The following is a 27,202-nucleotide window of genomic DNA, read 5'->3' as shown; positions in this document are numbered from 1 at the left end:
CTAACACCCACACATGTGGAAGTGGTCCTATATGATCAATAAAAAATTTATACATGAGGTGTTTCTCATGTGTAGACTCTAAAAGCCCCATGGGAGAATTCGGGTTGGGCTCAGCTCCCTTACAGCTCACACTCCCCCCCACCAAACTCTGGGCGTCCTTATACAGGGAAAACCAGGTGACATGTTGAACGATCTTGACCCCACCAACCTCCAGTCTTTGTTATACAGGGAGGACCAGGTGATGTGTTGTCTGATCTTAACAGTTGTATAAATGCCCAAATGACTGCCTAAGAGGGTGTTATGGAAGTATTGAGCCAAAACCTAACTAAGAGGCTGAGTGTCAGTCTCTAAACAAAAGTCTCGGTGTTCAAAATAAAATCTGAATTTGTCAAGGGAAAACAGAACTGCCAAGGCTTCCTATTCATACATAAAATATTTCATCTCACAGGAGAAAGTTTTAAGGTGCGTAGGCTATAGAGCATCAACCTGCCACAGACCCATCTCATTCTGTTCCTGCAGGAGGCCAGCTGCCACTTTCTGTTCCAGAAGAATTACAGGTGTCCATCTGCAAGAACAACAGGAGCTCAAATTTGGGTATGGCTAATACTAGTGGGTTAGTAAGTGCCACCTTAATGCCTTCAAAAGATTCCTGATGACTTTCATCCCATTTGAAATTTCTTGAATCGTTAAGTCATTTGCCGTGTCTATGAACGGTGCCACACCTTTCTTATTTCTAGGAACTGGAAATTTTCACAAATCACCAGTATACTCCTGGTCAATTGTAATGCAATCAGTGGAACTAAGATGTCCCAAGAATGAAACCTATGTACCAGTGTGATTTTCAATGGTTTCACATCAAGTCCCACCTCCCTCTGGTAAATCAGGTCTATAAAAAGTTGCAGCTGTCCAGACAGACTAGCACTACAAATAACAATGCCATATAGGTAATTATAGACACACTTGAAATCACCCAAAACACAATCTAGAAGGCAAGACAGAATGGCAGCTGCCACTGACAAACCAAAGGCCACCCTGTTAAAATCGTAGAAGTTCCAGTCTGTACAGAAGGCAGTACTATGCTTGGAATCCTCTGTTAGCATGATCTGATAATATGCCTGATTGAGATCCGGGACAGTAAAATACTGAGCCCCACTCAATGAAGAAAAAAAATTAGGTAGATTTGGAAGTGACAGATTCCAAAACTACCTTCTCATTAACTGCACGATAATCCACAACTGGATGAAACACTGCTCTGCTGCCCATAGGTATTGAGAATATGGGAGAAGCATAGGTTGAGGTTGAGGGCTCGATGAGCCCATCGATCAACATATTATTAATCAAAGCACATATACATTTCATCTTTGATAGAGAAAGTTGTAAAGATTGTACCTCTCTGGAATGTCATTAGTAAGGCGAATCTTGTGCTGGATTTTATTGGTGATGTCCAGTCTGTTAGTTAAAATCTGCACTAAACAATCAAGAACTTCCAGTACCTGCTTCACCTCTACTAGACCAAGGTGACTGAGCCCAAATGGCGATCGTTGCGGTAACACTATGAATTCCAGTGGCAACCTGACAGGAGCACGACATGAGTTTTTCAGCTGGGTTAAATTTCAAATAAACAACCCTGCCTTGACAATCTAATGCCAACCCACTGCCACTTACAAAAACACACCCCAAAATTAAATTCACTGAAAGATTTTTAATTACTTTCTACTTCACAGGCCAACAAAATTTTCCAATACTCAGTTTTAACAACCAGAGGCAACATCTGCCCAGTGAGAGCTCGACATTGGGAGGATGGATGCAAACAAGGTGCCGGCCGCTGGTGGCCGAGCGGTTCTGGTGCTACAGTCTGGAACCGCGCGACCGCTACAGTCGCAGGTTCGAATCCTGCCTCGGGCATGGATGTGTGTGTTGTCCTTAGGTTAGTTAGGTTTAAGTAGTTCTAAGTTCTAGGGGACTTATGACCTCAGCAGTTGAGTCCCATAGTGCTCAGAGCCATTTGATGCAAACAAGGTAATTCACAGGTATGGCAGAACTCCAAATACCACAGATAATCTAGACGACAAACTGAACTACCATAGTTGAGGAGGGTGCACACTGGTTCCTAGTTAAGTTGTTCCCAAAGGTAAGGCAGTGGTTTCCATACCTCGGACTTGACACAGACACAGCACTCCGGTAATAGAACACTACCATGCCTCTTCTATTCCTTGTGACATCAGCTGTTTGATTCTCCTTCCATGGAACTGGAAATTGCCATACAAGATGCCCCTCTTTGTTACACTGGAATCACATCCTATGCTTGTTCCTTCTGGGTGGTCCCCTTTTAAATTGCCTGGAATCTCGATCCCCATCTTGATAATGATGCTGAAACCCCCATCACTACTGGTGCGTGAAACTCTGGCATCTGTAGTGGACACCAAAGCCTCTAATCCAGTAAAAAATGTGCATTTATTATCGAAGGTAATCCATGAACGGTACTGTGGCTGCATTTTCTCTAATATATTATTGAGTATTTGTATCTCTGTGACTTGCCATTCCAAGGCTGGAATGGCCATACATATTCATCTATGTACATAGGAAAAGGTTCATTAGGAAACTGCACTTACCAAAATGTTTATGCTTGAGCAGCCCCTTAATATGAGATAATTTCAACCCAATAATTGATTTCCATGATTCCTCGATCCTGCACTTTTGTGTAAAATTCGACTGAAAACACAGCTTAACACACGGGGTACAACGAATGAACAACATTATTGGAGACAGCAAAAGCATCAGCATGAAACATAAATTAGACCATGATCCACAGAATGGATTTCACCTGTCTTAAATTCTAATTTTAAAGTTCTGTTATAGTTTGAAGCAGTAACATTATTTTGTAAGGTAATTTTCCAAATGAATTCCCCTCTGGTCCTTGAAGGTGTTTGTAGTATTGCTACTGCTTCCAACAGTTATGTTGGTGGGAGAATCTTGTTCACTACCTATTTCGCCTAATTTCTCTAAATCAAGGTGGCTTACACCACTTTGCAAGTCATCACCTGCCCCTGTAATTGCAGAGCTAATCTAACCTGCTCAGAATAGATTACATTGTGAAATACCCCACAAGTGATTAGCCAAATGAATCAATTCTGTCTGAATTGCGTGTATTTGCTTATGGTGCAGCTGACTACTTTCTAAACACTCTACATACTGACACAAAGTTGTCATGGCCAGAGCTCAGTCAGGATGTGCAACACCTACCTCCCTGATGCAGTTCGTACTAATCACCAAGGGGTAGTCTACACCGACATGCAGATGAGCCACAAGTTGGGCAACACTGCCCTTACATGGCAGCTGACACACTTTTAATTCGTAGATCAACTGTTGCTTCTTCAATAAGGACAAACTGGGACAGTCATTGGACCCCATGTTTAGCAGTGGATACCTACAAACACACACCTCATTGTGAATGACAGTATGTCGATATGAAACTTCCTAGCAGATTAAAACTGTGTGCCCGACTGAGACTCGAACTCGGGACCTTTGCCTTTTGCGGGCAAGTGCTCTACCATCTGAGCTACCGAAGCACGACTCACACCCGGTCTCACAGCTTTACTTCTGCCAGTATCTCGTCTCCACAATATCCTTTCTTTCAGGAGTGCTAGTTCTGCAAGGTTCGCAGGAGAGCTTCTTTAAAGTTTGGAAGGTAGGAGACGAAATACTGGCAGAAGTAAAGCTGTGAGACTGGGCATGAGTCATGCTTCGGTAGCTCAGATGGTAGAGCACTTGCCCGCGAAAGGCAAAGGTCCCGAGTTCGAGTCTCGGGCGGCAACACAGTTTTAATCTGCCAGGAAGTTTCATATCAGCGCACACTCCACTGCACAGTGATAATCTCATTCTGGAGTATGCGAATACCTTGCCTCCTCCCCCCGTTCCTTCCAGGAAAATAACCATCCTCTGTTACCAACCAAACATCCAGCAGGAAAAGGGAAATTAAATGGGAGGAGGACTGGAGAGACTGGGGTTCACATGAGTCACCATTGTTCATTAAAACATATTTATTTAAGAAAAATAACTAAAATCAGATACATTAGCAGGGTTACAAAGAACACTCTTAACTTTTCGAGTTTAAGACATTACACACCTTAGTTAAGTGACAATTTAAATAAGGCAATAGTGAAAGACAAAAGCTGTGGCTGGCTTCAGTTCTTAGATTTTAGATTCAAAATTTCCACCTTCACAAACTGCAACTGAGAAAATGCTTCAACAAATGAACAAATAGTTATTTGGAAACAGATGGCTCTTTAAGACAACAGAGAAGCCTAATTCATCTCAGAGGTTAAAACTGAATAGTTATACCGGAAGACAGAACAGTTTATAGCTGCCTCAGGACCACTAGAAAAAGGAAATTCTGAAAATACCTAGATAATTAGAAAAAGTAAACAAGTGCACTGATTTCTAGAGCTGCCTTCAGGCAGACAGAACAATTGTCCTTAAATCTTGCCCCAATGAGCAGGTAAGTAATTAATAAGAGAATGAGTTCACAGATTGATATAAATGGCTTCAGGCACAGTGAATAATCTATTAAGGTATACCACAGAAAATGTGTAAGTGACATAGTAAGTGAATGTGCATGCATAGCAGTCCAGAACACCATTTAAAAAGGAGAACCGGTAATTAGTACGCTGAACCAACTTGTAGAAATAAATAAGTAAGTAAAAGGTGGGGAAAGGTCACCCCATGACAACTTTAAAATATCAAACAGTTGAACAATTAAATCTAGTAAGCAGTAACTAGCTGTGAGGCAGAATAAATTTCTTTCACTCTCCATCTCACAAATGGCTAGTGAATGAACACACAAAAAATCCTTCAGAGCTCAGTAACACTTGATAGTTTTACACACTTTTGCTTTTTCCAGCCCGTGAACCTCAACCTTTCACAAGGCTGGACATCTGAATATGACATGTGATTGACATAGAGCCAATCAGCATGTGGCCATCCTAATAGGGCTCGACACAGTGTACAAGAAGAGCACTCGACCAAACAAACCCCCAAACACCAAAATTTACAAAATGCTAATACAAATTTCAAACAATAATTTACAAAACTTCAGTGAAAGCAGTCCAAGGGTAGCTGGCAGTGGTGCATTCCATGAAGCTGATGTACTGAGTCAATTTAAACACCCACAATATGATGAGCACACACTGAGTGAAGGTCCAAGACAGTGTGCCAAACTGTACAAAATTGGACCATACTAAGGGAGCACCTAAATTCCACTGTCATTCACACTTAATACAGCCACATGACCACAGTAGTTCTGTAGATCAGTGGACTCTTCAGATGATTCTCATCAAAAACTTGGTCTAAGGCTAAGTATGGTCACACTTAAAATAGTGTTCAGGATTACCAAATCATCGAATCCACAGCTGAACGAGGGGAATTGAATAACACCCCTTGTGGGTCTGGGGCTTAGAATAGGCCTGAGGTATTACTGCCTGTTGTAAGAGGTGACTAAAAGGAGCCTCACACATTTTGGCATTTATGTAATCATCCCCTGTAAGGTTTGTACACTATTTTTTAAAATTTTCTTGAAGAGTGTGCCAATTGCAAAAGGGCGTCTTACATGATGCATCATGTGCTGAGACTTATCGCATTCTTCGTTGACATGGATCTGCTCTTCCGCTCATTCTCCAACTGTTGAGCGATGTCACCCTCCGGGGTGCATATTTTTTCATCAACTGCAGAATCGTTCTCTACACTGATGATGATAATGGACTTGTTTGCTTGGTTGCACGTGATACCCAGCACGGTAGCCAGTCTGTTGTGGTGGGGCCACCATGTACCTTGTTGGTTGTAGTCCCCTGACCACACAGGGATTGCTCTGCTGATGCCTGCGTTGCTAACTCCCTATGTACGCCGAGGAGTAGATGCCCATCACCCTGGGGCATTGGGACTCCTGGCAATGGCCATCCAGCCAGGTGGCCTTTGCTGCGGCAGGGTGGCACCTGTGGGGAGGGCCCCTGGTAGGAGTGGGTGGCACCAGGGCGGATGACACGCAATGAAGTGTAGTACATCATCTCTTGTTGGTGGTCAAACACCAGCAGTCTCTAACCGTTTATGGGCTCAATTCATCACAAGGAAGTACAACCCCAAATCATTCCCCTCCATGGCCACACCATGGGAGGAACATCGGGCTAAGGATGGCAGTGGCTCTTATTCACCCTGGTACCTTGTGTGCTCAAGAGCTGATGGGGAATCTTACATAATGATAAAGCCTCAGTTTCTTGTTGAGCATTTAGAGGACAAGTTTGGGGAGGTGGGGGGCTTGTCCAAAATGAGATCTGGGTCAGTCTTGATCAAAACAGCATCATCTGCCTAGTCACAGGCGTTACTGGTTTATGACAAGCTGGGGATGTTTCTGTAACCATCACGCCCCATAAGAGCTTAAATATTGTCCAGGGTATCATATTTCAGAGACCTTCTTTCGCAGTCTGACAATGAGCTGCGTGCCAATTTAGTGGCGAGGTGTACATCTCATTTGACGTGTCCACCGGGTTTCGAGGGATAATCAGGTAGCCATTGGTGCCTTAATCTTGGCCTTTGAGGGTGATACATTACCTGAGAAGGTCAAAGTGATGGTATACTGCTGTGATATAAAGCCCTATATCCATCCCCCAATGCAGTGCTTTAAATGCTGGAGGTTTGGCTTCCTGCTGTACTTCCAGCCTCACATGTTGGGATTGCATACGTCCGTCACATCCCAATACTCCATGTGCCCCGCCTCCCATCTGTGTCAACTGCGGAGAGCACCATTCACCTTGCTCACCTGACTGCAGGATTCTCCTGACTTACACCGAGGCCAAGAGGAAATTTGAATGCCTACATCCTGTACAGACGACATAGTCTTACACCGCCACTGCAAACGTTCTAGCCTCATCAGCTCTGCCAACTCTAGTCACTTGTCAGTCGGAAGACTACACCTGCCCCCCTTGATGGTGGGGTGCACTACCCTCCCTGTTGCTTCTTCACCACCTACTTCAGGAGCAATACCCCCCAACTGTTAGGGTATCAATCCCCACTTCTGCGCTGGAGAAGTGCAAGTCTTCTTTGGCTCCTCTTGCCAGGAAGGGGTCCCTTGGCTCACTCCCTTCTCAGGTTTCTGCTAGTGGGAACGATGACACCCGCCAGTGGCTGAAGAGACGAAAAGCAGCTGGTCATAGGTCTTCATGCTCATCCTCAGTCTTGGAGACTGAATCAGCAAAGTCCTCCCAGCCAGGGAAACACAAAGAGCAGTGAGAGGAATCCGAAAAGAAGTTTCCAAGACCAAGGGAATTGTGGTGGCACCCACACCACCACTACGTACAATCTCTGCATCTGCGGATCAGGTGGGGATTGTGGCGTCTGCTGAGCACCCAGATCTCTCCAGACTTTCAGACACAATGGACATAGACTGCTTACGCAATGAATCGGTGGCAGCAGGTGACCCTGAGGCGTAAACTGCCTCATTGAATGTTCCATGCCTCCCCAGCCTCACAATGTCATCCTCCAGTGGAATTGCGGTAGTTTCTTCCACCGCCTGGTGCAGCTACACTCTGTTAAGCTTAACACCTGGTTTCTGCATTGTCCTCCAGAAAACCTGGTTCCCGGCAATGTGGACCCCTGCCCTCTGCGGCTGTAAGGGATATTACAGGAACCGTATTGACTATAATCGAGTGTCAGGTGGAGTTTCCATTTATGTCCTTAACTCGGTCTGTAGTGAACATGTGCCCCTTCAAACCCCTGTAGAAGCTGTGGCTGTCAGAATAAGGGCGCCGCAGGAAATAACTGCCTGCAATGTATATCTTCCTCCAGACTGTGCAGTACCCCTGAATGTATTAGCCGCACTGATTGATCAACTCCCTAAACCTTTCGTACGTGTGGGAGATTTTAATGCCCATAACCCCTTGTGGGGTGGTACCATGCTTACTGGCTGAGGCATAGATGTCGAAACTTTACTGTCGCAATTCGACCTCTGCCTCTTAAATAGTGGGGCCGCCACACATATCAGTGTGCCTCATGGTACTTACTCGGCCATTGATTTATCATTTTGCAGCCCAGGACTTCCCATCTATCCACTGTAGAGCACATGATGAACTGTGTGGTAGTGACCAATTGCCCATCTTCCTGTCACTGCCCCAGCGTCAGGCTCTGGTGTGATAGTGTCTTTCAATCACAATAGCGGGAGAGCACCATCATTCCGGTCCTCAAACCCAGTAAAAACCCGCTTGATGTGGATAGCTATCGGCCCATCAGCCTCACCAACGTTCTTCATAAGCTGCTGGAACGTATGGTATGTCGGAGGTTGGGTTGGGTCGGGTCCTGGAGTCACGTGGCTTGTTGGCTCCATGTCAGGACAGCTTCCGCCAGGGTCACTCTACCACTGATAATCTTGTGTCCATCGAGTCTGCCATCCGAACAGCCTTTTCCAGATGGCAACACTTGATTGCTGTCTTTTTTGACAACACCTGATTGCTGTCTTTTTTGACTTACGTAAAGCATATGACACGACTTGGCGACATCATATCCTTGCCACATTGTATGAGTGGGGTTTCCAGACACCACTCCTGATTTCTATCCAAAACTTCCTGTCACTCCGTATGTTCCGTGTCCAAGTTGGTGACTCCCATAGTTCCATCCATATCCAGGAGAAGGGAGTCCTGCAGGGCTTTTTGTTGAGTGTATCTCTATTTTTAGTGGCCGTTAAGTCTAGCAGCAGTTGTTGGGCCCTCGGTCTCACCTTCTCTGTATGCAAACGAATTCTGCATTTTGCACTGCTGCTCCAGTAGTGTTGTTGCTGAGTGGCGCCTCCAGGGAGCCATCAACGAGGTGCAGTCATGGGCTTTAGCCCACGGCTTCCAATTTTCGGCCTGTCATGTGTTAAGCACTTCTGTCAGCGTCATACCATTCATCCGGAACACACACTTAACCTTAATGATGATCCACTCACTGTAGTGGAAACATATCAATTCCTAGGGCTGGTTTTCGATGCTCAATTGACTTGGCTCCTTCATCTTCCTCAGCTTAAGCAGAAGTGCTGGCAGCACCTCAATGCCCTCCATTACCTGAGCAACACCAATTGGGGTGCAGATCGCTGTACGCTGCTGCAGCTCTACAGAGCCCTTGTCCAACCCTGAATTGACTATGGGAGTGTGGTTTATGGTTCGGCAGGGCCTTCAGCATTGCATTTACTTGACCCTGTGCACCACTGTGGGGTTCGAATAGCAACAGGAGCTTCTAGGGCGAGTCCGGTGACCAGCATACTGGTGGAAACTGGTGTCCCTCCACTGCAGATCAGACGTGCGCAACTACTCGCCAGTTATGCAGCACACATTCATAGTTCCCTGAGCATCCGAATTACCGTCTCCTTCCCCTGTCCCCGGCTGTCTCCCGCATCAGCAGCCCGGATCGGGGCTAACAATTGCGGTTCGTGTGCGGTCCCTTCTCTCCGAACTGGAGTCCTTCGCTTTACCACCTCTACTTGTGGTCCTTTCACGTACACCTCCATGGTGTACGTCTCGGCTGTAGCTTCGTCTGGACCTTTTGCATTTCCCTAAGGACTGTGTTAACCCCTCCACTCTCTGCTGTCATTTACTCTCGATTCTGAAGTGGTTCACACTGATGGCTCAATGGCTGATGGTCATGTAGGCTTCGCATATGTTCATGAAGGACATATTGAGCAGCACTCCTTGCCACTTGGTTGCAGGGTTTTCACTGCAGAGCTAGTGGCCATATCTCATGCTCTTGAGTACATCCGCTCATGCCTTGGTGAGTCATATCTCCTGTGTGCTGACTCATTGAGCAGCCTACAAGCTATCGGCCAGTGCTACCCCCGCCACCCTCTGGGAGCGTCCATTCAGGAGTCCATCTATGCCCTGGAACAGTCTCGCCGTTCCGTGTTGTTTTTGTGGACCCCAGGTCACGTCAGAATACCTGGAAACGAACTTGTGAACAGGCTGTCCAAACAGGCGACGCGGAAACTGTTTCTGGAGATAGGCATATCCGAAGCTGACCTGTGTTTTGTCTTACACCGCAGGGTTTTCGGATTTTGGGAGATAGAATGGCATAACAGCATGCACAACAAACTGTGTGGTTACGGAGGCCTCTCGCAGGGAATCTGTTTTCCTCTGCCGGCTCTGCATTGGCCATATGTCGCTAACGGAAGGTTACCTACTCCGTCGCAAGGATCGATCTGTGTCGCTGTGGCTCCCAAATGACAGTCGTCCACCTCTTGCTGGGCTGCCCACTTTCAGCCGCTCTGTGGCAGACTTTTAACTCTCCCAGCACCCTGCCTTCAGTGTTGGGTGACAATGCCTCCACAGCAGTTTGTCTTACGTTTTATCTGTGAGAGTGGGTTTTATACTTCTATGTAGGTTTTAGCACATGTCCTTTGTCCCTCTTTGTCCTCCACCCTAGTGCTTTTAGGATGAAGGTTTTAATGTGTTGCAGAGTGGCTGGCTTTCTCTTTTTATTCTTGTGGTTGGCCAGCCACTGTAATCTACTTTCATGCTTTACTCTCTTATGTTTTCTTGTCCTCTTTTGTTCATTTTAGTGTTCGTTGCCTTCCTTTTGTTCTTCTGGATTTTCTTTTCTTTCTGTTTTGTGTTACATGTTTCGTCCATTTTATTCTCACATTTCTGGCATTGTTTCATTAGGAACAAGGGACTGATGACCTCATAGTTTGGTCCCTTTTGCCCTCTTTTAAACCAACCAACCGACCTCATAGTTTGGTCCCTTTTGCCCTCTTTTAAACCAACCAACCAACCAACCATTTATCAATTTGCAGCCCAGGGCTTCTTCCATCTATCCCCTGGAGAGCACATGACGAACTGTGTGTTATGCCCACGGACGCCTGCCCAGATGGGCTTTAAACAAGGCGGATTGGGAAACTTTCACCTCTGCTGTCGCCGTTGAATCTCCCCCACAAGAAAACACTGATGTGATGGTTGAGCATGTGACTACAACAATCCTTTGTGTGGCAGGAAACACGATCCCTCTCTCTTTAGGGTGCCCCCAGCGAAAGGCAGTCCCTTGGTGGTCACCAGAAGTCACTGAAGCAATTAAGGAGCATTGGCGAGATCTACAGCAGCATAAGCAGCACCCTTCTCTGGATCACCTCGTAGCCTTTAAATGGCTCCGTGCCCACATTCGCCAACCTATCAAATGACAGAAGCAGGAGTGTTGGGAGAGATATGTCTTGACCATTGGGTGCCATACGCCACCTTCCCAAGTCTGGGCAAGGATCAAACGTGTTTTCAGGTACCAGAACCCAACAGGTGTTCCCAGTGTTAATATCAATGGCTATCTACCGACACTTCCCCCATGAACCATGGACCTTGCCGTTGGTGGGGAGGCTTGCGTGCCTCAGCGATACAGATGGCCGTACCGTAGGTGCAACCACAACGGAGGGGTATCTGTTGAGAGGCCAGACAAACATGTGGTTCCTGAAGAGGGGCAGCAGCCTTTTCAGTAGTTTCAGGGGCAACAGTCTGGATGATTGACTGATCTGGCCTTGTAACATTAACCAAAACGGCCTTGCTGTGCTGGTACTGCGAATGGCTGAAAGCAAGGGGAAACTACAGCCGTAATTTTTCCCGAGGACATGCAGCTTTACTGTATGATTAAATGATGATGGCGTCCTCTTGGGTAAAATATTCCGGAGGTAAAATAGTCCCCCATTCGGATCTCCGGGCGGGGACTACTCAAGAGGACGTCGTTATCAGGAGAAAGAAAACTGGCATTCTACGGATCGGAGCGTGGAATGTCAGATCCCTTAATCGGGCAGGTAGGTTAGAAAATTTAAAAAGGGAAATGGATAGGTTAAAGTTCGATATAGTGGGAATTAGTGAAGTTCGGTGGCAGGAGGAACAAGACTTTTGGTCAGATGATTACAGGGTTATATATACAAAATCAAATAGGGGTAATGCAGGAGTAGGTTTAATAATGAATAAAAAAATAGGAGTGCGGGTTAGCTACTACAAACAGCATAGTGAATGCATAATTGTGGCCAAGATAGACACAAAGCCCATGCCTACTACAGTAGTACAAGTTTATATGCCAACTAGCTCTGCAGATGATGAAGAAATTGATGAAATGTATGACGAGATAAAAGAAATTATTCAGGTAGTGAAGGGAGACGAAAATTTAATAGTCATGGGTGACTGGAATTCGTCAGTAGGAAAAGGGAGAGAAGGAAACATAGTAGGTGAATATGGATTGGGGGGAAGAAATGAAAGAGGAAGCCGCCTTGTAGAATTTTGCACAGAGCATAACTTAATCATAGCTAACACTTGGTTCAAGAATCATAAAAGAAGGTTGTATACCTGGAAGAATCCTGGAGATACTAAAAGGTATCAGATAGATTATATAATGGTAAGACAGAGATTTAGGAACCAGGTTTTGAATTGTAAGACATTTCCAGGGGCAGATGTGGATTCTGACCACAATCTATTGGTTATGAACTGCAGATTGAAACTGAAGAAACTGCAAAAAGGTGGGAATTTAAGGAGATGGGACCTGGATAAACTGAAAGAACCAGAGGTTGTAGAGAGTTTCAGGGAGAGCATAAGGGAACAATTGACAGGAATGGGGGAAAGAAATACAGTAGAAGAAGAATGGGTAGCTCTGAGGGATGAAGTAGTGAAGGCAGCAGAGGTTCAAGTAGGTAAAAAGACGAGGGCTAATAGAAATCCTTGGGTAACAGAAGAAATATTGAATTTAATTGATGAAAGGAGAAAATATAAAAATGCAGTAAATGAAGCAGGCAAAAAGGAATACAAACGTCTCAAAAATGAGATTGACAGGAAGTGCAAAATGGCTAAGCAGGGATGGCTAGAGGACAAATGTAAGGATGTAGAGGCTTGTCTCACTAGGGGTAAGATAGATACTGCCTACAGGAAAATTAAAGAGACCTTTGGAGAGAAGAGAACCACTTGTATGAATATCAAGAGCTCAGATGGCAACCCAGTTCTAAGCAAAGAAGGGAAAGCAGAAAGGTGGAAGGAGTATATAGAGGGTTTATACAGGGCGATGTACTTGAGGACAATATTATGGAAATAGAAGAGGATGTAGATGAAGATGAAATGGGAGATAAGATACTGCGTGAAGAGTTTGACAGAGCACTGAAAGACCTGAGTCGAAACAAGGCCCCGGGAGTAGACAACATTTCATTAGAACTACTGATGGCCTTGGGAGAGCCAGTCATGACAAAACTCTACCATCTGGTGAGCAAGATGTATGAGACAGGCGAAATACCCACAGACTTCAAGAAGAATATAATAATTCCAATCCCAAAGAAAGCAGGTGTTGACAGATGTGAAAATTGCCGAACTATCAGTTTAATAAGTCACAGCTGCAAAATACTAACGCGAATTCTTTACAGACGAATGGAAAAACTGGTAGAAGCGGACCTCAGGGAAGATCAGTTTGGATTCCGTAGAAATGTTGGAACACGTGAGGCAATACTAACCTTACGACTTATCTTAGAAGAAAGATTAAGAAAAGGCAAAACTACGTTTCTAGCATTTGTAGACTTAGAGAAAGCTTTTGACAACGTTAACTGGAATACTCTCTTTCAAATTCTGAAGGTGGCAGGGGTAAAATACAAGGAGCGAAAGGCTATTTACAATTTGTACAGAAACCAGATGGCAGTTATAAGAGTCGAGGGGCATGAAAGGGAAGCAGTGGTTGGGAAAGGTGTGAGACAGGGTTGTAGCCTCTCCCCGATGTTATTCAATCTGTATATTGAGCAAGCAGTAAAGGAAACAAAATAAAAATTCGGAGTAGGTATTAAAATTCATGGAGAAGAAGTAAAAACTTTGAGGTTCGCCGATGACATTGTAATTCTATCAGAGACAGCAAAGGACTTGGAAGAGCAGTTGAACGGAATGGACAGTGTCTTGAAAGGAGGATATAAGATGAACATCAACAAAAGCAAAACGAGGATAATGGAATGTAGTCAAATTAAATTGTGTGATGCTGAGGGGATTAGATTAGGAAATGAGACACTTAAAGTAGTAAAGAAGTTTTGCTATTTAGGGAGTAAAATAACTGATGATGGTCGAAGTAGAGAGGATATAAAATGTAGACTGGCAATGGCAAGGAAATCGTTTCTGGAGAAGAGAAATTTGTTAACATCGAGTATAGATTTAAGTGTCAGGAAGTCGTTTCTGAAAGTATTTGTATGGAGTGAAGCCATGTATGGAAGTGAAACATGGACGATAACCAGTTTGGACAAGAAGAGAATAGAAGCTTTCGAAATGTGGTGCTACAGAAGAATGCTGAAGATAAGGTGGGTAGATCGCGTAACTAATGAGGAGGTATTGAATAGGATTGGGAAGAAGAGAAGTTTGTGGCACAACTTGACTAGAAGAAGGGATCGGTTGGTAGGACATGTTTTGAGGCATCAAGGGATCACAAATTTAGCATTGGAGGGCAGCGTGGAGGGTAAAAATCGTAGAGGGAGACCAAGAGCTGAATACACCAAGCAGATTCAGAAGGATGTAGGTTGCAGTAGGTACTGGGAAATGAAGAAGCTTGCACAGGATAGAGTAGCATGGAGAGCTGCATCAAACCAGTCTCAGGACTGAGGACCACAACAACAACAACAACAACAACAACATCTACCGACACAGTCGTGATTGTCGAGCACTTTGCTGAGGACCATGCTCAAGCCCCTGTGTCCGAGAAGTACCTCCCAGCCCTTCGCACTCTCAAATGGCGGCCGAAAGGGAAAATCGTCTCGTTCACTACATGCTACAGAGAATCCTATAACGCCCCATTTACAGTGTGGGAACTCCTCAGTGCCCTTGCACATTGCCCCGACACTGCTCCTGGGCCAGATCGGATCCACAGTCAGATGATTAAACATCCCTCATCTGACTAAAAGTGACGTCTCCTCATCAACTTCAACCAGATCTGGTGCGATGGCATCTTTCCATCGTGATGGCAGGACAGTACTATCATTCTGGTGCTCAAACCCAGTAAAAACCCATGTTGATAGCTATCGGCCCATCAGCCTCATCAACTTCCTTTGTAAGCTGCTGGAACATTTTTTTGAGTCGGCAGTTGGGTCCTGGAGTCAAGCAGCCTACTGGCTCCATGTCGGGGTGGCTTCTGCCAGGGATGCTCTAGCACTGATAATCTTGTGTCCCTTGAGCCGATGGCTTGATGGCTGGTGATCGCGTTGATTTCGCATATGTCCATGGAGGACATACTGAACAGCATTTTGTGCTTGATGGCGGCAGTGTTTTCACTGCCAAGCTGGTGGCTATATCTCGTGCTCTCGAACACAACCGTTCTTGCCCTGGGGACTCGTTTCTTCTGTGTCCTGACTCTTTCAGCAGCCTACAAACTATCGACCAGTGTTATCCTTGTCATCCTTTGCTAGCAACCATCCTGGAGTCCATCTATGCCCTGGAACGGTCCAGTCGTTAAGTGGTATTTGTCTGGACCCCAGGTCACGTCAGAATCCCAGGCAACAAACTTGTTGACAGGCTGACCAAACAGGTTACTTAGAAACCGCTTATGGAGATCCGCTTTTCTGCAACTGACCTGCATTCAGTACTATGTCGCAAGGTTTTGCGGGTTTGGGAGACGTAGTGGCATGACCTAAGTATGCACAAAAAACTGCGTGCCATTAAGGAGAAGACGAATGTGTGGAAGACCTCCACGCGGGCTTCTCACAGGGACTCTGTGGTTCTGTCGTCTCCGCGTTGGCCACACTTGAGTTGTACATAGCTACCTCCTGTTCACCTCCTGTTCTGTGATGGCCCACCTCAGTGTCGGTGTGGCACCCGGCTGACAGGGACCCACATCTTGGTCAGCTGTCCTCCTTTGGCTGCCCTGCGACAGACTCTTCAGTTACTGGACTCTTTGCCATTAAGTTTAGCTGACAAATCCTCGTCAGCTAATTTATTTTTACATTTTATATATGACTATGGGTTTTATCATTCTATGTAAGTTTTTGCGCAAGTCCTTTGTCGCTTTTTGTTGTCCACTGTAATACTTTAGGCTGGACACTTTAATGTGTCACAGAGAGGCTAGCTTTTCCTTTTTATTCTCAAATTCGACCAGCCACAGTCATCTGATCTCTTGTTTTTATCCCTTCTACCTGTTTCTCGATTCTTTCTCTGGTTTTATCTTCCCGTTTTGTCCATAGTACTCTTGGTTGTCCTGTCGTTCTTCTGGTTCTTCCATTCTCCTGTTATTCTGCAGTACGTCTCCTTTCTTTTCTTCTTTCCCTTGTGTAATTATTTTACCGGGAACAAGGGACTGATGACTTCGCAGTTTGGTCCCTTCCCCCTTCCTTTAAACCAACCAACCAACCAACAAGCTTTGCTGGTTGCTAGACATTACTCTAACCCCTGCCAAGGCAACACCACAAGCTATTAAGTTGTGCAGCACAACCCAAATCAGTCAGTTTTTCAAATGAGAAATCTCCTTGTGTAATGTAGCTTCCACTGAGAACAACAAGCAGCAAATGCAGATAGCAAAGACCACACCAATGTTCCATCTTTTGTTAACACCTGTGCTTGCAGTTATTAACTATACAGAACTTTTAAATGGCTACCAGTCACTCCATTGTGTCAATTGGGCTGAATCGCAAATACTGTCTACGTACCCTGTGTGGCTCTGCCATGCTCCATGGCACCACAAGCTCCAAGCAAAAGAAGTGACATACACCAGGAATGGGTCAGGAATTCAAAGAGGGAGCCTGCCATGGCTCAGATAGCAATAATAATAAAATCATTGTTATCATTATTGGTACTAGTATATTAGTGTTGTTGTAGGCAGTTAATTAATACAAAGATCAGTTAACAACATGATGTTGCTGTGTTTTTACTATCTGCTGCCAGCATCTCTCAAAGGCATCCTCTTTGCATACACCATTTTGCTTCATTACTTTGTCGATATGCTCCTTCTGAAAGTTAAGTGGTCTGTTTTGTTTCTATCAATAAGGTGATTTCTAACCAAAAACTGTTCTTTGGCTGCTAATTATCAAACATTCTCAACAGATGCCCATATCAGGTTAATGATTTTCTTTCGATGCTATCACTGTTTCATTTGTTCTCTTTCCAGCACTTCAGCATTATGGGTTTTTCAGCCTTAATATGCTGGTGCTGCTCCATAAATAATGTTTCCAGAACTTTGTCTCCTTTTGGGATCAGCAAGTAAAACCCATAGTTCAGATCCATAGAATAAGACTGGTTTAGCCTGTAGCTTTCACTTTCTTTTTTTTCTGTTAGAAATGTGCTTGACCAACCAAAAGGAATTCATGAAGTTAGAACAGTAATAAGTAGTGTGCTGAAGTAGGGTGTGTGTGTTTTTTAATAATTATATTGTAAATAAGCATTCAGTGAAAGAAAAGGTTTTGATGTAACTGTTGTAGACATTTTATGATTCTGATTGTAAAAGTAGTATGAGTGATGTGGCTTCTGACAGTCCAGTTTCTGCTCCTCCACACAATTGGTGTAAACAGTATTGTCATTTGATACGAACGATATTGATTTTGTGAATAACATTGATTTCATTGTTTCAGGTAGTAGATGTGTTATTTTATTCGATTACACTACCATTATATGCATATGAAGATAACGATCCTAGAAAATGTGATTGAAAATAATAGCATAGGGAGAGGGCTGAGTTTTAAGATCATAATGAATTTTCAAAGGCTTTGTCATTAATCAGTCTTACAATTTTTGGCTGCCTCCCATTGAAATATACCATAGTGAACTCGTCACCCAGAATTTCGAACTCAAAAGAGAACACTTAACACAGAACTACTACCTAATTATTAAGAAGTATTATGGTTGGGCTTTATGTATGTGATACATTTTATACAATATAAGACTGTGACTGCTTAAATTCACTTACTACAGTTTATTTTTACCACAGGCTCAGATTTACCCATCCAGCATGAGGAGGGTGTGAATAAAGAGGTAATATTAGAATTTATATGACTGCATGGAATTAATCATAGCTGAGTTGTGGTGAAAATAATGAGATGGTTGGCAATTGTGTGTGTGTTCACTTCAGCAGTCCTGTTTCATCTTTATGGTAAAGATGACAAGACTTAGTGTTACAGTATTCCCCAGGTTGGAAGTGAGGAAGCAGGTAAAATACAATATTTTGTTACACTTTACCCATATGGATTTAAACATTACCTTTGAGCAGGTGAAGTAGTTTAGTTTGTGAGTTATTAGAATTGCTCCTTTACTTAATAAGCACAAATAAGAATTGCATGAGATTGCATTGATGAAGTTATATGAAAATTGGTATTAAGTCCCAAGGCTCAAACCATGATTTCCTGCTTAATGAGTAGTTCCCTTAATGGTTCCATGTCTGTGAAGTCCATTATTTGGATGTTTTTATCCGCCATGTGATACTGTTTTGACAGTTACAGAATCATTGAAGGAAAATGTACACAAAGTAGGGCAAAAAAAGCAGGTGACCCTAACCTACTGAGTAGAGACTAAGATGACTGTGCATACATTGCGGGTGGTATGTACAGGCAGTATTGTGAAGTACTTTTGAAGAGTTTTCTGAAAGCTGTAGTAAGCTGCTAGTTTAACAGCGTACAAAAAATTGTAATACTTTATACCTAGTAACTATGAACAGGTGTGTCCTTCTAGATGGTATTAGTGCAGAGAGGGGTTAGTGAACATTCCATCACAGCAACAATGGTAAATGAATTTAATGAATCCTTCAAGAAGGCTAGGAAAATAGATTTGCTAGAAAGAGAAGATAAGTACTTGTTAGCATCCCATTTAAACAATGAGTGAATGTCATTTACTTCCAATATGATGCACTTAGAGGAGTATGGGTAAATGTTAAATGGACTGTAAATCACACACTGAATAAGTAGGTGGTGAGTAACTGGATTACAGGTAGAAAAGACCCACTGTGGTTTAATAACAAAATTTGAAAATGCTGAAGAAGCAGACTGTTATACACTCAGTTCAAAAAAGTGTGCACGGTGGCAACAGGCAAGAGTTATTGGAAGTTCATGTGTATGTAAAAAGATAGATGCATGAAGCAGACAGCTACCACCATCGTACTTGAGGAACATATTTTACTGAGAAAATTTCATTTCTGGTTCTACATAAAATCACTGAGTCAAAGACTTCTATCCAGGCAGTCATTGACCAGTCTGGTGTGGCTTTGGAGGAAAGCAGATGATGATCACTAACCCCTCTCTGTATTGAGTTTCCAAGTTTGTGCTAGAGGATCATACAAACTTATTGTTGTTTCACTGTCACACAGACTCGTGTATTGGGGACATAGCAATAGACTCCCTGGAGTAGAGTAGCAACTGGAAGAGTTGAAAACCAAATAGTTGCCATGTCCAAATGGAATCACAAATAATTTGTCCAGAGAGTACTCTACAGCATTGGCCTCTTACTTAGCTTGCATTTATTGCAGATCTCTTGCCTAGTGCAAAGACCCAGGCAGCTGGCCAAAAGTTCACCTGACTTCTGTATATAAGAATGGTAAAAGAACATACCTGCAAAATTGTAGACCAGTATCATATAATTATTTGCTCCAGAATTCCCGAATATATCCCCAGTTCAAATATAATTAATTTCTTTGAGACATAAAAGTTTCTGTCCACAAATCAGTATGGATCTTCTGCAATACTCACCTTGTTCTTTTGTGACATTACGCACTGCGAACCATGGATGATGGGCACAGGCTAGGTTCCACATTCGTACATTTCCGGAAAGCATTTGACACAATGCCCCACTGTGTACTTTAAGGAGGAATGAGCATGTGGAATAGGTTCCCTGATATGTGAATGGCACAAAGACCTCCGAAGTAAGAGAGACCAGTACTTTGACCTCAAGAGAGACTGTTTCCCAGCGGCTGTTTCCCAGCGGCTGTTTCCCAGCATAATCAAAAGTGCCACAGAGATGTTTTATAAGACTTCTTATTGTCTATATGTGAAATGATCTGATAGGCAGCATTCTGTGTCTCTTTGCTGATGGCCTTGTGTGTGGGAAAGGGTCATCACTGAGTGACTACGAGGATACGAGATGACTTGGACAAACTTTTTATTTGGTGTGATGAATGGCAGGTGTAGAAATATTCAAGTGAATACCGATGAGTAGTAAAAACAGTCCCATAATGTTAGAGTACAACATTGGTACTGTACAGATTAACAGTCTGGTCAATAAAATGTTTAGGCATAACAGTGGAAACTGATATGAAATGGAACAAGCACATAAGGATGGTGGTAGGATGGAGAACGATGAACTTTTTTTGTATTGGGAAACCTGTGGTTCATCTTTAATGGACATTACTTATACAACACCTTAGAAACACGTAGCAGTAGCAGTAGCAGCAGCAGCAGCTAATCAAGTTTCAGATTCCATGAGGAATGCATTCTTGTGCTGTTTAAGTTTGAAAAGACCCTTTGTAAGACTAATAAGTTGTTAACTGGAGTATGTGACAGAGCCAAGGATCGGTCATCTCCTTTTGTCATGAGAAGAATACATGACAGAAAAGTAAACATAAAATTAAACAGCTGTCATCAGTCTGGATGTTTTTAACACTGCAGTTCTCTACTACACACAGTCCTACTGACTACCATATGCTGTTGCCCTCTTTCCAACTCTGAACTGATTTACCCAACTACACTCATGCTCATAAATTAATGTGGTGCCACACAACATGGCACTACACAAAACTGGCACAGATGGCCTAGGAACATAGATAACACACATGACACATATCTGTAAGTCCACGGTATGGGTGATAAGTTGAGAAAACCGTCCCGAAACACGTGTGCTACAAAACGCCACTGTTTCGTGTGCATGTACAGTGACATCCATTGGGATATGATCACCATGCACATGTACACAGGCCGCGCGACATGTTGGCATACTCTGGATCAGGTGGTCGAGCAGCTGCTGGGGTATAGCTTCCCATTCTTGCACCAGTGCCTGTCGGAGCTCCTGAATTGGCCTAGGGGTTTTTAGATGTGCAGCGATACGTTGACCGAGAGCATCCCAGACGTGGTCGATGGGGTTTAGGTCTGGAGAACAGGCAGGCCACTCCATTCACCTGGTATCTTTTATTTCAAGGTACTCTTCCACTATGGCGGTTCAATGGGGCCATGTGGTACCATCCATCAGGAGGAAGGTGGGACCCACTGCACCCATGGAAAGGTGGACATACTGGTGCAAAATGACGTTCCAATACACGTGACCTGTTACAGTTCCTCTGTCAAAGACATGCAGGGGTGTAGGTGCACCAATCATAATCCCACCCCACACCATCAAACCACAACCTCCAACAGGTCCCTTTCAAGGACATTAAGGGGTTGGTATCTGGTTCCTGGTTCATGCCAGATGAAAACCCGGGGAGAATCACTGTGGCGCACAGAGGGCTTGTGCTACGACCTATGTTTGACCAGCCTCCAGTCGCCCTAGTATTCTACCCCTCATAACGTTATCAACATGTGTTATTTGAGCCATTTTCAACACACAGTCACTGTTAGCACGTCTGAAAACATCTGCACACTTATTCGCTGCATCGTACTCGGACATGCACCAACACACCTCTGCATATGTGGACTGCTGCCAGCACCACCGTGCAACGACTGCAGGTCAAAAGCACTGCATGGTCATATCCCGAGGTGATTTAAACCAGCAAACCGCCCACCAGAGTGTTGTCACCATGTAGCAGCATTATCCTTAATTTATGAGCATGAGTGTAGTTACAAAGTACCTGCAGCTCAATGATCAAGGACCTTTGAATCTGTAGTGTCACAATTACCCATTGAGCCACCTAATACTAGAAAAGGGCAGAAGCATTTAGCAATTAAGCCCAGAGTTATTCATGTTCGGTAATAATAGCATTAGGGACATAATACGAAAAAAGAAATAAGAATAAATAGCTACATAATCTTAGATTTCATATGGAATGCAAACCAAAAGATGATACAGAACTGTGGGGAGGCCACACTACCATAAAGTGTAGTTACCAAATTGTTACACAAAAAATGGTGCTGAACTGACCCCTCTCTGCCATCAGAAATGTTAATTTGTGGAACAGTGGTTTGTCACATTTATAGAAAAAGGCAAAGGATGTTCCAATTTCTAAGAAAAGTCACAGGAAATATGTGCCAAACTACAGACATATCTAGATGGTGTAAAAATCTTGTTAATTTATCTTTTAATTCTGTATGATGGCTCTTGAAAAAAAATCAATTCATCTGCAAGAACGGAAATGAATCCCATAATTACTGGTCATGTGAAACTGTTTAGTCTGCTTATTCACAGTGTGGCCACAATGTATTCAGCATGTAAAATGAGGCCATAGTTCTGAAGTAGTATTTGTGGGAAAGCTAGCTAAGTTGATGGGCCTTTCAATGGCTCAGCACTTCTGCTGTGTAGTTAGTCGTTATCTTATGCCTTAATTACATGCAAGCACTAAGATACATTAGAACTGAATGGTACAAATGCACGGGTGCGAAGTACTTGCCATTACCGCATGTAAACTATACAAATAACTTCTCTTGTGATGAAGTGTCCAACAGTCGTAACTAATACACAAAACATATGGCATGAAAATGAATGTTTCCACAACTGCCTAGTTATTTGTGGCAAAAAGTATTGTAAGTATAGTTATATGTTGGCATTATAAAAATTTTATAGAGTCTGAGAATCCTACTTCCACTAGCATTTGAGGGGTTACCACCAATAGCATATGCTTTCATTTATTGCACAAATTTTATACATATTCATTCTTTTCCTTCCTCTCCCCTCTACTCTTCTGACACTCCCATCCCAGTGGTGTGTCATCTGTCTCTTCAGTGTACATTCCATGCCTTGCTAAATACACTCCTGGAAATGGAAAAAAGAACACATTGACACCGGTGTGTCAGACCCACCATACTTGCTCAGGACACTGCGAGAGGGCTGTACAAGCAATGATCACACGCACGCCACAGCGGACACATCAGGAATCGCGGTGTTGGCCGTCAAATGGCGCTAGCTGCGCAGCATTTGTGCACCGCCGCCGTCAGTGTCAGCCAGTTTGCCATGGCATACGGGGCTCCATCGCAGTCTTTAACACTGGTAGCATGCCGCGACAGCGTGGACGTGAACCGTATGTGCAGTTGACGGACTTTGAGTGAGGGCGTATAGTGGGCATGCGGGAGGCCAGGTGGACGTACCGCCGAATTGCTCAACACGTGGGGCGTGAGGTCTCCACAGTACATCGATGTTGTCGCCAGTGGTCGACGGAAGGTGCATGTGCCCGTCGACCTGGGACCGGACCGCAGCGACGCACGGATGCACGCCAAGACCGTAGGATCCTACGCAGTGCCGTAGGGGACCGCACCGCCACTTCCCAGCAAATTAGGGACACTGTTGCTCCTGGGGTATCGGCGAAGACCATTTGCAACCGTCTCCATGAAGCTGGGCTACGGTCCCGCACACCGTTAGGCCGTCTTCCGCTCACGCCCCAACATCGTGCAGCCCGCCTCCAGTGGTGTCGCGACAGGCGTGAATGGAGGGACGAATGGAGACGTGTCGTCTTCAGCGATGAGAGTCGCTTCTGCCTTGGTGCCAGTGATGGTCGTATGCGTGTTTGGCGCCGTGCAGGTGAGCGCCACAATCAGAACTGCATACGACCGAGGCACACAGGGCCAACACCCGACATCATGGTGTGGGGAGCGATCTCCTACACTGGCCGTACACCACTGGTGATCGTCGAGGGGACACTGAATAGTGCACGGTACATCCAAACCGTCATCGAACCCATCGTTCTACCATTCCTAGACCGGCAAGGGAACGTGCTGTCCCAACAGGACAATGCACATCCGCATGTAACCCGTGCCACCCAACGTGCTCTAGAAGGTGTAAGTCGTCTAGCCTGGCCAGCAAGATCTCCGGATCTGTCCCCCATTGAGCATGTTTGGGACTGGATGAAGCGTCGTCTCATGCGGTCTGCACGTCCAGCACGAACGCTGGTCCAACTGAGGCACCAGGTGGAAATGGCATGGCAAGCCGTTCCACAGGACTACATCCAGCATCTCTATGGTCGTCTCCATGGGAGAATAGCAGCCTGCATTGCTGCAAAAGGTGGATATACACTGTACTAGTGCCGACATTGTGCATGCTCTGTTGCCTGTGTCTATGTGCCTGTGGTTCTGTCAGTGTGATCATGTGATGTATCTGACCCCAGGAATGTGTCAATAAAGTTTCCCCTTCCTGGGACAATGAATTCACGGTGTTCTTATTTCAATTTCCAGGAGTGTAGTTCGAGGGTTTCTACTTCAGGTTTCAGCCAGTTTTCGGTTCCAAGAGTATTTTGAACATGACAACTTTCCTGGAGGGCATTAAATTCAAGAACTACAGATATGACAAGAATTTACTGTTAAAATTTTGATGGTAGTATGGTCTCTACTTCGTATGTGGTCTGATTTCTGTATATCTGCACTGACTAGTGTGCAATTATCAAAGGACCTCAAACTACTGCCTAGCCTGAAAACAGTTTGCTTTGTGTAGTGCACCCCTGACGCATCAAGTATTCCTAAAATTCTCCACCTCATAACACATTTCCAGTAGTCTATAGTTCATACAGTCAAAGAATCTATGAAGCCTTTTGTTGAGACCCTCCACTCACTCCAAACCAAAGGACTCGAATCAGTTCTGGGAATGCTGATACAAACTGTGTGTGCTGCATGCACTCCATGTGTGGGTCAACGGCTCTTCGCCATTTGTGCTATCTGTCCGTATAAACTGGCCTCAGAACCCAAACAATGGGCATCGTTGGTGCCAACATCAGCCAAAACTTGCAGACAGCTGCACTGTGCATGTTTGATAGCCACAGGCAGGACATGTGCCACATCTCGGATGAGGATCTCCGGCAGACATATTCAGTACAAATTGGATTCATTTCCAGTCCTGGATACAAATTCCCTAAGGAGCTCCATAATGCATTTAACATTGGAGCTCCTGATTAACTATCAAACCACTCTCCATTTGCGGCTGTTTCGACCCTAATGAATGAACACCTGTCACTCAACTCACTGGGTCAATGGGTGAGCCCAGCCTCCGTATTCACTCTGCTTGAAACAGCGCTAACAGTTACCACTAATCCCTCACCATTTGGTGAGGACAGCCCAGCCACATTGGGTACACAACAATGTGTCTTGACAGCAGAACCAATGGGCAAAACAGATGGCACCTTAGGCATCCCCATGTGATGAGCCAGGTTCTCTGCCACCGCTACGACAATTGGCAGCTGCGTGGACATTGCTGAACATGGCAAACAGCATCTTCAGCTGTTTGTGAACTGAGTCCAGCTCCTCCATCTGCACACAGTGTGCACACATTATATCCGAGTACTACTATTCAAGATTTAACTAGAAAACACACAGAGAAAGCAACATATCTAACTTGCTATTGTTCTGATGTTTTGCCAGTGGAGGCTAATGCGTTACTGCGCTGTGTAGCTGTTCATTCAAAAGAATTGAGATCTGTGCAACAGACCATGAATACACTTTAAAGTTATTAAAATATGGGATTGTACCTCTCTTGTCTACAAAATCATGGGAGGAATGTAATCATAAAGAGAGAGAGAGAGAGAGAGAGAGAGAGAGAGAGAGAGAGAGAGAGAGAGAGAGAGGTGCCGGCTTAATCTTTGTTTTAAATAATTGTATCCTAATGCATACATGATACTCGGTTTTGACCGCTATGGGTGTTGTTTCAGCCAGAATTTGCCTGCTCGATAATGCTACAGTGAAGGAGTAGAGATTTTCGATTAAATAAGGTCATGAAAGTTAGTCCAAAGTAAAGTTACAAATTTTTGCTGAACATAAATGGAAGGCATCAATATCACTGCAAAATAAATTTTAATCTATATCTAATCTTGACACAGATCAAATATGTTTGTGTTGTCTATTGTTTTGGACATGTCGAAGGGCACAGACAGTATTTTGATCCTGCAGCCACAATGACTAAGGGCACAAAGGAAGTAGAGACATTATTTGCCTGTGGGCATTAATTTACATTAATGGGGAGGGTTGAAATTTTGTGCTGGACCAGGATTTGAATCAGAGTTCGATGCAGACGACTATGCCATCTGGTCGCAGTGGTCATCACATATGCATGCTTCCTGTCAGACCCAAATTCTCAACTTATTCACACACTACTGATGCAGTGCTCATGCTCATGATCCTCATTACACATGGTGTCTCACTGGTTCCTGTAAGAGTTCGAGCATGGTGTGCATCTACACTGAAACGATCATTGTCTGACATCACCTTAATTATATATGTGGTGTTCTTTCTTTTGGACTTGTCTATGAATCATCACACCCTGTTCAAACAATCTGAACATGTTTTCCTTACTGCAATCCTTTGGCCAGTGTTGTGGACATGAATGTGTAATAATGGCATTCGATGTTTGATCATTTCTTGGTAAAAACTTTTGTCACAATATGGTATAATTTTGCTTGCTGGTGAAACCCACAATAATGGGGACAAACATTCAGTCAGTGCAATATTCCTATCACTGTGCCATTACAGTCAGCACTCGCTCATTGTGCAACTGCATCACTGCAGCTGAACGCAGCTTCAACACATACTGGGAGCATTAAGTGATTGACTACCAATACTTGGTATCTTCTACTGGTGTGAATAAAATTTTCTTATTTCAGTAGGTAATTGTGCATCCCTTACAGTGCCCTGCTGGTGTTTCACATACTGCAATTTGAACCTCTGAGACAAGCAGTTGCTGGCCCTTCAAAACAAACAAATGATGACTGTGCAGTAGACTGCACGAATCTACACAAGTTTTGTAAACATGAGATTACATTTCCAAAACACACTCATCACCACTACATAGGAACCCTACCATTTTCCACAGAATATGTAGTGGAGATCACAAAACTAATCGAAGGTCTGATCTGAATCTTAAACTCTGTTCCAAATTAGGTGTTAGTAGTTCATCCACAGCTTGACTCTAGAAATTAAAAGATGTTATTTTGTCTCATTAACAGATGTTCATTGACACTTCAGCCAACAGCCAAAATTGAGCCTAGGATGCCCTCTGAGCCCAACTAACAACTTTTGTTAATGCATACGAGCCACAGTACGGAGCTGGCCAATAGAACTTACACCACATTTCATATGCGACTGAGGCAGATACACGAAAACCTAATAGTTCACAAG

General features: G+C 44.1%; 1 protein-coding gene across 7 annotated transcripts in view; it reads left to right on the top strand.

Annotated features, from left to right (window-relative positions):
- The window catches only part of LOC126213404 (zinc finger protein 724-like), a 108,143-nt gene that overhangs the window by 11,631 nt on the left and 69,310 nt on the right, over positions 1 to 27,202 (top strand). For 4 of the 7 annotated variants that reach the window (XM_049941124.1, XM_049941122.1, XM_049941123.1 and 1 more), the window contains exons 3-4: positions 1,725 to 1,884; positions 17,914 to 17,957. The exons of 2 other annotated variants lie outside the window; for them this stretch is intronic. In XM_049941124.1, the coding sequence (XP_049797081.1) occupies positions 1,725 to 1,884; positions 17,914 to 17,957 (204 nt within the window). The remainder of the gene's footprint in view (positions 1 to 1,724; positions 1,885 to 17,913; positions 17,958 to 27,202) is intronic. One more of the 7 variants, XM_049941125.1, reaches the window with a different exon arrangement.

This window comes from Schistocerca nitens, chromosome 11 (assembly GCF_023898315.1).
Source record: "Schistocerca nitens isolate TAMUIC-IGC-003100 chromosome 11, iqSchNite1.1, whole genome shotgun sequence".
Lineage (NCBI taxonomy): Eukaryota > Metazoa > Arthropoda > Insecta > Orthoptera > Acrididae > Schistocerca > Schistocerca nitens.
Note: the sequence above shows the minus strand (reverse complement) of the source record. Positions and strands in the feature narration are given on the sequence as shown.